At 46.4% G+C, this 13309-nt stretch overlaps 1 protein-coding gene across 2 annotated transcripts in view; it reads right to left on the reverse strand.

The window, feature by feature from the left end:
* Positions 1-13309, reverse strand: part of GRIPAP1 (GRIP1 associated protein 1) — a 364281-nt gene that overhangs the window by 118476 nt on the left and 232496 nt on the right. For both annotated transcript variants that reach the window (XM_029610458.1, XM_029610468.1), the window contains one exon: positions 5847-5940. In XM_029610458.1, the coding sequence (XP_029466318.1) occupies positions 5847-5940 (94 nt within the window). The remainder of the gene's footprint in view (positions 1-5846; positions 5941-13309) is intronic.

A 13309-nucleotide genomic window follows, 5' to 3' on the forward strand; every position in this document is an offset into this window, starting at 1 on the left:
TGAGAGAGGTGGAACAGATTTTTTCCTAGGAAAATCATCCATCCTAAGATTTTTTTTTTTTCATTTCTCACCACACTGTCTCTCCAATTTATTCTGCAACATATGGCCTTTGGATAAAGTTCCCATCATTATACTGCAGGGCAATTATCTTAGTTCAATCACATTAATCCATCCAGTAAACTGAGAAATAATCTTAGGAAATCTTTCTTTACAAAGGGTGGTGGATGCATGGTTACAGCCTTCCAGTAGAGGTGGTGGAGACGAAAATAGTATCTTGAATTCAAGAAAGCATGGGATAAATAGAGAGGGTCTCTAGGGAATTTATGGGAATTATAATGCTAAATTAATTGGACAGTTGGGCAGACTGGATGGGCCATATGGTCTTTTTCTGCTGTCACGTTTCTATGAGTGGGCTTTTTGCTGAAACGTGTACTGTGCAAGTTGGAAGACAGCATAGTTGTAGTTTCCCAGATCTATCTAAAGTGACATTGGGAGGGGGGTTCACCATGGAAAGCTTCAGCAAATCCAATTTAGAATGTACCTGAGTTCTAGAAGCACCCAGGTCCACACTTGAATCCAGCCCCAAGCACTCGTCACCCACCTGGAATATTACAGGCACCACCGCTGACCCTGGAGAAGCAGCACTGATGTCATTCAGCTGTGACAGGCGGCCCAGCCAGAGCTGTGGCATGGCTATTTGAGGACAACGAGAACTCCCAATCTAAGGAGCAATTCCGAAATTCTTTGCCCGAGGCAGCTCCCAGCAATGCATTTTCCCCCAGATTATCAAATTGGTCTGGTGCCACTGTGGTAAGAACAGATTTGCCTATGGGGCCCGAAGTTGGTGTAGATAAAACCTCAGGGAAGATGTGCACCTTCCCCTTACGTTTCCCCATGGAATTAAGAGAAATACAATTTTCAAAGGAAACTTAATAGATTAACAAAGCACTCTCACAGTGTTGCAGGGTTCCAGCAGCCAGATTGTTCCTGCCATGGTAAAAGACCTTGAAGCTGTTTCAAAAACATTTTAAGACTACTTGAGATGTTTGAGATATTCTTCAGCTTCATTTATAGGGCACAAACTGTTGCATGCCTGTACAAAGACTGGATGAAGGTTTTTTTTTGTTTTGTTTTTTTATCTTCTGAAAGATATAAAGATATTGGACCATTTGAAATTTATGGCCCAAAATTCTACTTTTCAACATTGCTGACTGAAAGATCTTTTTCCCTGTTTTTTTTATTTATTTATTTATTTTTTTAGCAATTTCACATTTTTGCCAGGAAGAATACTTTAGTGTGGTTTAGATCTCTTGGCTTTCTTTAGTGCCGATTACACAATTAAAGATTCATGAGGTAGCTGAACTTTTCTATGTCCAGGACAGAGGTGTACATTATACTTAAGGTCAATTTGCCTGGCAACAGGAAGAGTAGAGAGAGGAGTGTGTCATAATTTAGACCGTAGGTCTTGAATGACTATCTACTAGTACAAAAATGGCTTGTTTAGGTGCTTGTTTATGTATTTTAAGTCACCAAGAAAGGCTTCAATCATGCCTTAAATTTAAATGGAATAGCTTCTGCAATATTTTGAAGGAACGAAGGAAGGGTAGGTAAAGTCCTCAGTTGGAGAGGTATTTCTAGCTGGCTCTGACAAAGGGTCTGAAGGAATTCCCGTTAACTCCTCAAATGACTGGCAGGAGTAGATGTCAGAAGATAAATGAGAGTCGTCAGAGTAGGAGTGGGAGTGGGGGATCCAGCAAGGAAGGCTTGTCCTTTGACAAGATCGAGCTGTAAGATTTTACCTGATGAACTAGCTGTCCCTTCTGAAAACGAAAAATGGAGGACTGAGTCTCTAATTGAGCAGACATCTTTTACAAAATGGGCTCTAAGCAAAGGCTCTAAGCAAGGAGTAGATGGAATATTCTTCATATAGTTATAGACAAACTTCAAGCATAATTTCTGAATGAATGGATGGTGTGCAGGAGGTGAGCATGGAAGCAAAGTGGTGTCTGATTCTGATACCAAAATAGGTGATGTGCTTTTCTCTGTTGGAGGTTTGGCTCTGGGATCTCTTCTCAGAGTTAATGTGTTTCGGCACTGGAGATTATTGGCACCAAAATCTTCAGTGCCTCAAATGTAATGCCCCTTACCTCCAAGTGCCTCTGGCATAAGGGCCCACTCTGTGCAGCATCCAAGGGTCGTGTATAGCACTTCCTGCACCAGAAGCCCCTTTTATAAGCCCTGCTACCGGAACTTCCTGGGATGCTGGCAGAGGACATCCTGTCTTGCTATATAAGCGAGTCCTCTACTTCCAGCCAATGCCTCTGCAACAGGTCTCCTGCCATGCTCTTGCCTGCAGTGTGTGGTGTCTTGTCCAGCCTTGCCTTGCTATGTTCCTGCCTTTGTTCACTCTTTCCTTGCTGTTCTCCTGCTATGCCTCAGACTGTTCTGTTGCTGACCTGGATTTTTATTATTTATTTAGAAATTTTATATACCGACAGTCGTCGTGAACATCTCATTGGTTAACAGAGAACAGAATGCAGCAACAGGCTTTACAATGAACTAGTAACTTTCAAACGTGAAATAGAAACTACAGTGTAAAAGGACTAATAGCTAAATAGGGGGAAAAGGGAGTATATACAGGGAACGTAACCAACCTATACAGGGGGAATGGGAGGCAAATACAAGGGGAGAGGGGAGCAAAAGCTTATAACAAGCTTAAACAGAGAACATACCAGGCTTATACAGAGGGTATAAAAAGCTTATGCATAGGAAATAAGCGTGTGCAGTGAACATACAGCAAGCTTATTCAGCGAACAAGGTTTAAGGGGCAAACTGAAAGCCTGATACAAAATTTACAAATATAAGAAGGCAGGTGGAGGATCTGAAAATAATTAATATATTATTTATATTACAAATATAAGAAGGCAAGAGGAAGATCCGAAGAATAATTAATGTAAGAGGTGGCTTAAGTACATTAAAATTAAGGTCTGGAATCACATAAAATGTGTATCGCTTAAGGTATGAGAGGAGAGGTTGCCGGTAGTATCGAGGGAAGACGAGAAGACAAATGAGGCCAGGAGAGTAGGAGTCTATATTAGGAGAGGAGCGATATCGTCTATATATCCCAGAGAAGGGGGGTGGGGGGGGGGCAGCGAGGAAGCTCAGGTGTAGGCTTGTTTGAATAGCCATGTCTTGAGGTTGTGTTTGAATATTTTTGGGCATGATTCTTGGCAAAGATAGGATGGCAATTTATTCCAAAGTGGGACCTGCTATGGAAAATGCACGGTCTTTGGTGGAGGTACATTTATATATCTTAGGTGAGGGTGTGAGTATTGTTGCTAGGTATTGGTTTCTAGTAGGTCTGGCGGGGTTGCGAAAAGTGAGGTGTTCTCTGAACCATTGCATATTATGGTTGTAAAGTGCTTTGTGGATAAGAGTAAGCAATTTGTATATGATCCGGGATGTGATCGGTAGCCAATGCAAATGCTTGAGGACGGGAGTGATATGATCATTTCTGTGGGCATTGGTGAGGATGCGGACAGCAGCATTTTGGAGCAATTGTAGGGGTTGTATTGCATTTTTGGGGAGGCCTAGTAGAATGGCATTACAGTAATCAATTTTTGATAGAATGAAGGCTTGGAGTATAGTGCGAACGTCATTGAGGTGTAGAAGGGGTTTAAGTTTTTTTTTTAAGGTGTGTAGTTTGAAGAAACCATTTTTTTTAAAGTGACGTTGATGAATTTTTTGAGGTTGAATTGATTGTCGAGTGTGACGCCGAGGCTGCGAACATGCTGTGAAATTGTGATATCAGAGGGCGGTGTCTTGATTGCCTTCTGACCTTACTTGATCTCTGCCTGGCCACTGACCTTGCTTAATCTAGGCCTGGCCCAACACTCTGCCGGGTCATCATTTCTGTGGATCTCTACCCCAAGTCCTGCCAGCCTCAGAATCCAAAAGCTGAAACTGAGAGGGAAGAAGCTGGTACGAGAAGTCACCCTTCTACCATTCCAACCTGTGGCATATCTGTTGCTGCCTGCAGGGGTCTGCTCCATGTTTCACAAACTGGGCAGTATCAACTTTGCAGCAGCCCAAGGGGGTCACATTCCCCTGAGTGTAACAATAAACAGATGTTGATGGAGCCATAATCTTCAGCACTGTAACAGTAGACAGATGGTGCTGACATACCAGTGCTAGACATTTCTCGTGCCAATTGAACATTGACAGTACTTCCTGTGGGGGGTCTTTTAAACCCCTCTGGTGTTGAAGGAGACCTTTTTCTGTCTTTCCTGTGGAGAATCATGGCTTCAATGTCAAAGGACACAGCCCGTTTTTTCCTATTTACTGGTCTCTTTAAACTCCCTTTTCCCTTCTCTACTCATGCAAAGGACAATTGAAACTTCAGTTTGAGATCCCTATATAAGAGAACTTGAGGGGATATCAGAGCACACACTACGCAGTTAGCTACCTTGTGAGATGGTCCCAGGTAGCAGAAACACGACATTTTGAGTCTGCATTTGTAGCAAAGTTTGAAGAGACTTCTCCACTTCATGACAAAAGTAAAGTTGAGGGAAAGAAAAAATTAAACTACATTTTTTTGTAGGAGACTCACAAACAAAAAACCTACCAGTACTTAGAGAAAAATAATACAATAAATTGAAAACAGAAGTTGAAAAATGACGAATGGCTAGGAAGAGGGAGAGCGCAAAAAAATCCTTTTGCTTTAACAAAAAAAAAAAATTGATTGAGACTCGTAAAGTGGTGGCTACGCAGGAATATCCGTGGCTGCACAGAAAGACTTCTAGGTCTTTCTGCACTCTATGCAAGTGCAGTCTGCATTGGCACCATCCAGTAACATCACCCACTCGGTGTGGCTGAATTCAGTTCAGCTTGTCCACAGAGAAAGTGTTTTACATATGGAATTTGGCTATTTAAAAACTGCCCACCCTGTAGGTGGGAAAAGTGTAAACGTTGTGTCACAATGTGACTACCTTTCACCCTCTCACTGTAGTAGCAGTATTCTCTGGGCGGGGTTAGGTCAGAGGATAAAGCAACACGAACACTTCTGTTTTTTTCAAAAGCAGGCATCGTTTTACCTCAAACCTGAAAAAAACCTGCACAATCAAAGTAGAAATGTGGAAAGATCAGGACCGCAGGTTATGCTTCTCAATCTGCTGGAGTCAGAGAAAATACTGAGGGATCGCAGGTGGCACACCAGTATATCTAGGGGGTGCTTTTCAGCTTTTCTCTAACTCCATCTGCTGGAGGGGAGGTATAACACAGCAGTCTGGACTGATCCTGGTACGTACAGGGAACTGAAAGTTAACAAAAAAAAAAAACCCACCAAAACAAAAAACTTCAGTACTAGCTGGTGTAGGGGATATTAATCAACAGGAAATGTGATATATCACTGTAGATGAAGAATTGGCTGGGAGAAATAAGGAGGGTTATGGAGATGAAATTTAATGATGGCAAAGTTTAGGGGAAAGGGACCAAAAGCCTGTGTAAAACCTGGAAACCAGTACTCTGATGTCTGGAATCTACTACAGGGAATTAATTGCATTCTTAAGGTGGATTCATGTACTTGTGACTCATGGCAAATGGTGATAGTAAAAGTCTCTGTGGGGAAGGAGGGAGGGGAAGAAATATAAAGGACATTTGTTAAGACCAACTGGCTGTGGATTACAGACTCTTGCACAGTGGTTGTTGAATTATCATCACTGCTAAGAATGCAATACAATTTAAGTTTTTATGAAGGAAAAAAGGTAGCCGCATACTTCACAGCAAAGCAGGCAGTATTAAAAGTGTCCCCATAGATGGCAGTGATGGCCATGGCCCCAGCCTCTTACCGATCCTGCTGTCCATGACGTACGTCTCAATGATGACACTCTTCCGGCACAGGTCCTCTGCCATAGAGGCGCTGCTCACTTCCAGGTGCTTCACCTACCGAGAAAACTAGCCAATCAGCTCTCTCCTCAATAGTTACATCACAGTCTGGTACTAGGAAAGGATAAGGGGCAGCTGGGAAAAATGTTGCCCAGCCTTAATTCTCTCTATGATCAAGATCCTGACCAAACCCTGCCTTTGGGGTGGGTGGGCAGCAGGGTCTGTTTGTGTCAAAAATATCAGTGTCACTCGGTCTGGCTGAAGGCCCTAGTTGGTGTGGATGGGCAGACCAGAGAGGCTGCAGGGTCATCTTCTGCCATGTTTCTGTGTCTATAACCCCTTGTCAGGGAGCATCAAAACACTGAGGCAGACATCACAGTGGAGCCAGCTCACCTCATGCAAGCTGACAGTTTCCATTATCATAGCAAAGCATAAGATGGAATCAACCTGCAGAAATCCCAGGGCATGGATGATAATGCATCACAACACACTGCTTTAAAGTCCTCTTGTGGAAAAAGAACTTTATTAAAATTCTTATGTTTTTTTGTCTTTTTTTTAAAATTGTAAATATAACATCCAGAGGTGTTTGTCACAGACAAATTCAACTTAGTTCTGAAGCTTGGGAGTCATGCATGACACTGGTATAAATAAATCCAGAGATGATTATTAAAAATAAATGCTATTTGTGATGAACTGCAGAAGGACCTTATAAATCTAGGAGACTGGGAATCTGAATGGCAGATGAAATTTATTGTGGGCAAGTGCAGAGGGATGCACATAGGGAAGAAAAATCTCAACTACAGGTACACAATGCTGAGTTCTGTATTAGGAGCAGCTCCCAGGAAAAAGATCATGCAGTCACTGTAAAGTCTAGGGAGTGAAATTCTTCTATGTATGAAACCAGAGCGGGATCTCGGGATGATTTTATCTGATCTCAAGGTGGCCAAACAGACAAAGCAACAGCAAAAGTCTGAAAGATGCATAGGGAGAGGAATGGTCAGAAAAAGGGAGGTGATATTGCCCCTTTAGGTCCTTGGCAAGAGCTCATTTCAAATAGTGTGTACAGATCTGGAGACTGCATCTTCAAAAGGACGTAAACCAGATGAAGTCAGTCCAGAGGGTGGCTACTAAAATGATCAGTGGTCTTTGTTGTAAAGTATATGGGGAAAGGCGAGATAGGTAAGATAAGTTCCCCGTACGTACCCGGATCAGTCCAGACTCCTGGGTTTTGCCTCCCCACCAGCAGATGGAGACAGAAGTTTTGACCGACTCTGCCCTATACCCTGAGGTGCCACCTACAGTCTTGTCAGTATTTCTGTCTCCAGCAGATGGTGGAGGTGCAAAATCCTACAGTCTGTAGCTGGTTTAAAAAAAAAAAAAGAGAGATAAGTGGTTTTTTCAAGGGGGATTTGGTTTTAATCCTTTAGTGAGGTGGTAGTGTTAGAATTTCTTTAAAAAAAAAAAAAAAAAAAAAAGGGAGGCTCTTTGTCAACTGGCAGGAGCTTTTCCTTTTAGCTTACTAGGGGGTCAGCAGGTCCTGAGGGGACCATCCTCTCTGGTATCGAGGCTCCGTTATTAGGGGTTAAGAACCCTGCCTTACATCACGGGGGGTAATACCTCACTCGCCCCGGGGCTGTCAGGACCCGTTCTCTCTCTCCGGATTAAAAGAGCGCTGCTGCAGTTTTGGGCACCTGTTTCTCTGCTGCCGGTTCTCCGCTGCTGCCACCCGGGAAAGTTTAAAAAAAAAAAAAGTTTTTGGTTTCTCCTCAGCCGCTTTGTGATGCCTCATGGTGCCGCCTGTAAAGCCTGTGGAGGCGTGCGCGAGCGTCTTTCGGGCGATGGACTTTGTGCTGCCTGTCAGTCAGGGGAAGCGTGTCTCGGTCGTGAAGAGGCTTCACATTTCCAGGCGTTTGTGGCCGCTGCCGGCAGACCCATTCCCAGAGCGCGGGAATGGATGCCATTTTGGCTACATTTCGCGCATCCCTGCATCCTACGGCCCCCCAAGGGGGGCTGTCAATCAAATAAATCTCCTGGCCCGACAGTGGAGAGCTCCAAGAGGGTTTCAGACTCCTCCTCAGATTCCTTCTCTTCAGATTTTGTATTATTGTTGCATAAGGCCTTTAAGGACAGAAGGGCAGCTCGGAGGCGCTCTGGAGAGGTTCCCAAGGTATGTGCAGTCCAGAGGCCCAGTGGTCCAGGAAGCCATAAGGTCAAGAGGACCTGGCCTATGGCTGCAGCGGGGGATCCGAAAGCCAAGGGACCGCTACGGACTTTATCCCCTAATCCGTGGGACGATTTGTCCTCAGAGGATTTGGAGCAGGGCGCTCAGGAGCCTAGCGGGGGCATCTCATCAAGGGAAGCAGCTGGAGGACCAGGATCTACCTACAAATCATGGAGGTCCTCAAATTGTTGAAGGAGATGACCCAAAGGTGGTCCACCTATTTTGCAGGGATGAGTTGGGCGCATTAATTCCAGCCATTCTGGAAGAATTGGGTATTGAAAGCCCTCCAGAGGATTCTTGGATGGGTTCTGTGGATCCCGTCATGGTGGGCCTGCGGGGTCCAACCAAATAATTCCCCTTTCATCTCTCTTTTATAGACTTGTTGTTCCGAGAGTGGGATACTCCTGACCTGGGTTTGAAGGTCAGTAAGGCAATGGACAAGTTGCATTCCTTACCAGAGGAGGCCTTAGACCTTCTCCGCGTCCCTAAAGTGGATGCAGCGGTATCGGCTGTCACACACACACAAAAAAAAAAAGAGACCACTATCCCTGTGATGGGGGCAACGGGCTCAAAGATTTCCAGGATTGGAAACTGGAGGTACAGCTTAAAAAGATATTTGAGGTGTTGGCGCTGGGTGTTCGAGCTGCCATGTGCAGTAGTTTCTCCTTGAGAGCAGGTCTTCGCTGGGTTCAGCAGCTGCAAAATAGCACCGCCCTAACTGAGGACAAAGTGGTGCAAGCGGGAGGTCTCGAAGTGGCGGTCACTTATAGTGCAGATGCTTTTTATGACCTTTTGCGTACTTCAGCCAGGTCTATGGCTTCAGCGGTTTGGGCCCGCAGGCTTCTCTGGTTGCGGAATTGGTCAGCGGATGTTTCCTCCAAAGCTCAACTGGGTTCTTTGCCCTTCAAAGGAAAACTTCTTTTTGGGAAAGACCTGGAGGACATGATTCAATCCTTGGGTGAGAACAAGGTACACAGTCTACCAGAGGATAAGCCAAGATAAAGAGGCACTTTTCCGTCTCGCTTGCGGCTCCGGGGAAATCGGAGATTCCGGTCATCTGGATCTTCCTTTCAACAGCCATCAGGAAGACAACAGTCCTGGTGTCAGTCCTTTCGAGGCCGGCGCTTCGGCAGATCAGGAGCTCCTCAGGCCACCAGTGGTGTCGTTCTCCCAATGATGTGAGGCTTGTCCATTCCTCTGCTCCAGTGGTGGGAGGCAGACTCTCGATTTTATAAGGAATGGACCATTAACTTCCGACCAGTGGGTCCTCAATGTGATAAAGCAGTGTTACGTGTTAGATTTTGCTCGATGCCTCAGAGATCATTTCCTCGTCTCCCCCTGCTCGAATGTTCAGAAGCACAGGGCAGTAAAGGACACATTACACAGTGTCCTCGAACCCGGGGCAATTGTAAAAGGTTCCTCTCGCGGAACAGTGGAGGAGCCGTTATTCCATTTACTTCGTGGTGCCAAAGAAGGAGGGCGCCTTCTGGCCCATTCTCGATTTAAAAAGAGTAAACAGATGCCTCCAGATTCCACGGTTCTGCATGGAAACTCTGAGGTCCGTCATTGCGTCGGTAAGAAAGAGTTCTTGGCATCTCTGGATCTCACAGAAGCATACCTGCACATCGGCATCCAGTCCGACCACCAGAAATTCCTGAGGTTTGCCATCTTAGGCCACCATTTTCAGTTTTGTGCCCTGCCATTCGATCTCGCCACGGCACCCAGGACTTTTACCAAAGTGATGATTGTGGTGGCGGCACAGCTCCGGAAGGCAGGTTTTTTCATTCATCCATATCTGGACGATTGGCTCATTCGGGCGAAGTCGGAATTTCTTTGCTGCGCGGCAGTTCAGCAGGTGTTTCAGCTGTTGGAATCACTTGGGTGGGTAATCAACTTTGCCAAGTGTCACTTGATTCCGTCTCATTCCTTGGAATTTCTGGGAGCATGGTTCAACACATGGCAAGGCCAAGTCTTTCTCACTGGGGACCGCATCATCAAGCTGCAGGAACAGGTTCGGGATTTGTTATCCAAGCATCCTCCCAGAGTCTGGGATTATTTGCGGTCCTTGGATCGAAGACATCTACCCTCGAGTTGGTTCCCTGGGCCTTTGCTCATATGAGACCTCTGCAGTCTGTGTTGCTTTCCCGTTGGAGCCCAGTGTCGGAGCCTCTTACAGAATCTGCTTGTTCCAGTCCAGATTGGTGGCTCAACCCGGACAACTTGAGCCGTGGGGTTTCCCTGGAGATCCCAGATTGGACAATGGTCACCACGGACGCCAGTTTCTCCAGTTGGGGAGAAGTGTGTCGAGAGAAGTCGGTACAGGGCCAGTGGTCGAGGGAGGAGTCCCAATGGTCGATCAATTGTCTCGAGACCAGAGCGGTGCAATTAGCTCTGCAGGCCCTTCGACAGAGTCTGCAAGGGAAGTCGGTCAGGATCCTCTCAGACAATGCGACTATAGTGGCTTATATCAATAGACAAGGAAGAACCAAGAGCCGACCGGTGGCGAGCGAAACACAACAGTTGATAAGCTGGGCAGAAACACATTTGGTCAGCATTGCAGCCTCTCACATCGTCGGAGTCGACAATGTTCAGGCCGACTTTCTCAGTCTCAATCGCCTCAATCCCGGGGAGTGGGAGCTCTCGCTGGAGGCGTTCAACCTCATCTGCAACAGGTGGTCCGCATCAAGCATGGACCTGATGGCGACGTTTCGCAATGCCAAGGCTCCTCGTTTCTTCAGTCGTCGCCGCAAGCCAGGAGCGGAGGGTGTGGACGCTCGGGTTCTCGCCTGGCCAAAGAACGTTCTTCTGTACGTATTTCCTCCATGGCCTCTGATTTGGCAAGGTGCTGAGGCGCATAGAATCTCACCCAGCGGTGATTTTGGTAGCTCCGGAATGGCAGAGGCATCCATGGTTTGTGGATCTAGTCAATCTCGTGGTGGACGGACCCCTCCAGCTACGAGACTTCTCAAACCTTCTTCGGCAGGGGCCCGTTTGTTTAGAAGAGAGATCACTTTTGTTTAGCGCATGGCTTTTGAAAGGCAGCATTTAAAGAGCAAGGGCTATTTGGATGCAGTTGTGGCTACCCTCTTGCGGTCTAGGAAGCCCTCTACTTCCCTGGCCTATGTCAGAGTTTGAGGGATTTTGAGTCGTGGTGTATGGATCAGGGGGTGGCTCCTACTGCTGCCTCAGTTTCACATATTTTGTCCTTCTTACAGCCGGTGCTCTCGAAGGACCTTTCATGCAGTTAGTTATGGGTGCAGGTGGCGGCTCTCAGTTGCTTCCATGGTAAGGTTGGTGGAGCAGCGTTGGCCACGCATCCGGATGTCGCACGTTTTCTCAGAGGAGCAAAACATTTACATCTTCCGGTCACGAACCCTTGTCCGTCGTGGAGCATGAACTTGGTTCTCAAGGCTCTGTGTGGGGCTCCTTTTGAGCCAATGAAGAAGGCGATGCTTAAAGATCTTATGTTAAAGACTGTTTTTCTTGTGGCTATTTCCTCAGCTCGTCGAGTGTCGGAGCTTCAGGCGTTATCCTGCAAGGAACCCTTCTTGAGGATTACAGATACGGGAGTATCATTACAAACGGTTCCATCCTTTCTCCCAAAAGTTGTATCCTCGTTTCATTTGAATCAGTCGGTGGAGCTCCCATCCTTTACGGACTTGGATTGTGCTGATCCCCAGTCGAGAGATCTGAGGAAGCTGGACGTGCGTCACATTGTCTTGCATTATTTGGAGGTTATTGATAGTTTCCGTGGGTCGGATCATCTTTTTGTGTTGTGGAGTGGTCACAACTGGGGGCACAAGGTGTCCAGGGTACGGTTGCTCTCTGGTTGAAGGAGGCTATTGCTTTGGCGTATCTGCTTCAAGGCCGAACGCTCCCGGTTGGGCTACGAGCATATTCTACCTGTTTGCAGGCAACATTGTGGGCGGAATGTCAGCAAGTTTCGCCGCAAGAGATTTGTAGGGCAGCTACATGGAAGTTGTTGCACACCTTTACGAGGCATTACAGGTTGGATATCAAAGCCCCAGTCTCAGGGGGGTTTGGTGACGCCGTGATCCAAGCGGAACTCTCAGGGTCCCACCCTAACTAGAAGAGCTCTGGTACCTCGCAGGAGTCTGGACTGATCTGGGTGAATACAGGGAAAAGAAAACTGGTTCTTACCTGCTAATATTCGTTCCTGTAGTACCACAGATCAGTCCAGAGTCCCGCCCATTTTTCAGTATTCAGATGTTGGGGAGTCCGCTCGTTCAATGTTTAAGATAATTTTTCTGCAGAACTAATTAGTCATATTTATATGCTCACGGGTTCTGTTTGTCTTAGGGTCCATGAGTGGGTTAACTACCGGTTTCTTTCCCCCGGTTTCCTGTGGGGCTGTTAAATTGTTCTAATAGTTTATCTAGTTCTGCTTTGATACAGTTAAATACTGACGGACTGTAGGTGGTACCTCAGGGTATAGGGCAGAGTCTGTCAAAACTTCTGTCTCCATCTGCTGGTGGGGAGGCAAAACCCAGGAGTCTGGACTGATCTGTGGTACTTCAGGAACGAAAATTAGCAGGTAAGAACCAAAATTCTTTTTGAGACATTTAAATACTGAAGAAATATCAATGCACAACAGGTACATCTCTTAACAGAAAGGAGGCTCTGAAACGAGGGGTCATGGGATAAGGGTGAAGGGGGTAGACTTGGGAGTAATTTATTCAGAAAAGATGGTGGATGCCAAGGAACTAGCCTTCCACTGGAGGTGGAAGAGACAATGACAGTATATGAATTAAAAAACAGAATGGTACAAACACAGGAGATCTCTGAAGGAGAAGAGCTGAGTAATTGGTTTAGATGGGCAGAGTAGATAGTCGTGGCAGAAAAAGGTCATATGACCTGTGTTGCGTCTGTTGGTGCTAAACTGCTTCGCCCCATGTGCCTCACCTTGTTCTTGGCTCGTCCCGCATCCCTAGGGAAAATGGCTGCCGCGGCATCTATAAGCCGACCTCTCCGGAACGGCTATGGTGCTGCCTCTTGCCATGCTCCTCCCAAAGGCCTACTAGGGTGCACACGCCACCCACGTCTTTATTCCAACTATGGCGCGAACATCGGGGGTATTCCCCTCCACTGATGTCATGCCATTCGGGTATATAGCCTGTACTTTGTTGCTAGCGAGTTAGCAAAGGATTGGTTTCGGCCGGTTCTAAGCTACTCTGCCGCTTCCGT

The sequence above is a fragment of the Rhinatrema bivittatum genome, chromosome 1 (assembly GCF_901001135.1).
Source record: "Rhinatrema bivittatum chromosome 1, aRhiBiv1.1, whole genome shotgun sequence".
Taxonomy (NCBI): Eukaryota; Metazoa; Chordata; class Amphibia; order Gymnophiona; family Rhinatrematidae; genus Rhinatrema; species Rhinatrema bivittatum.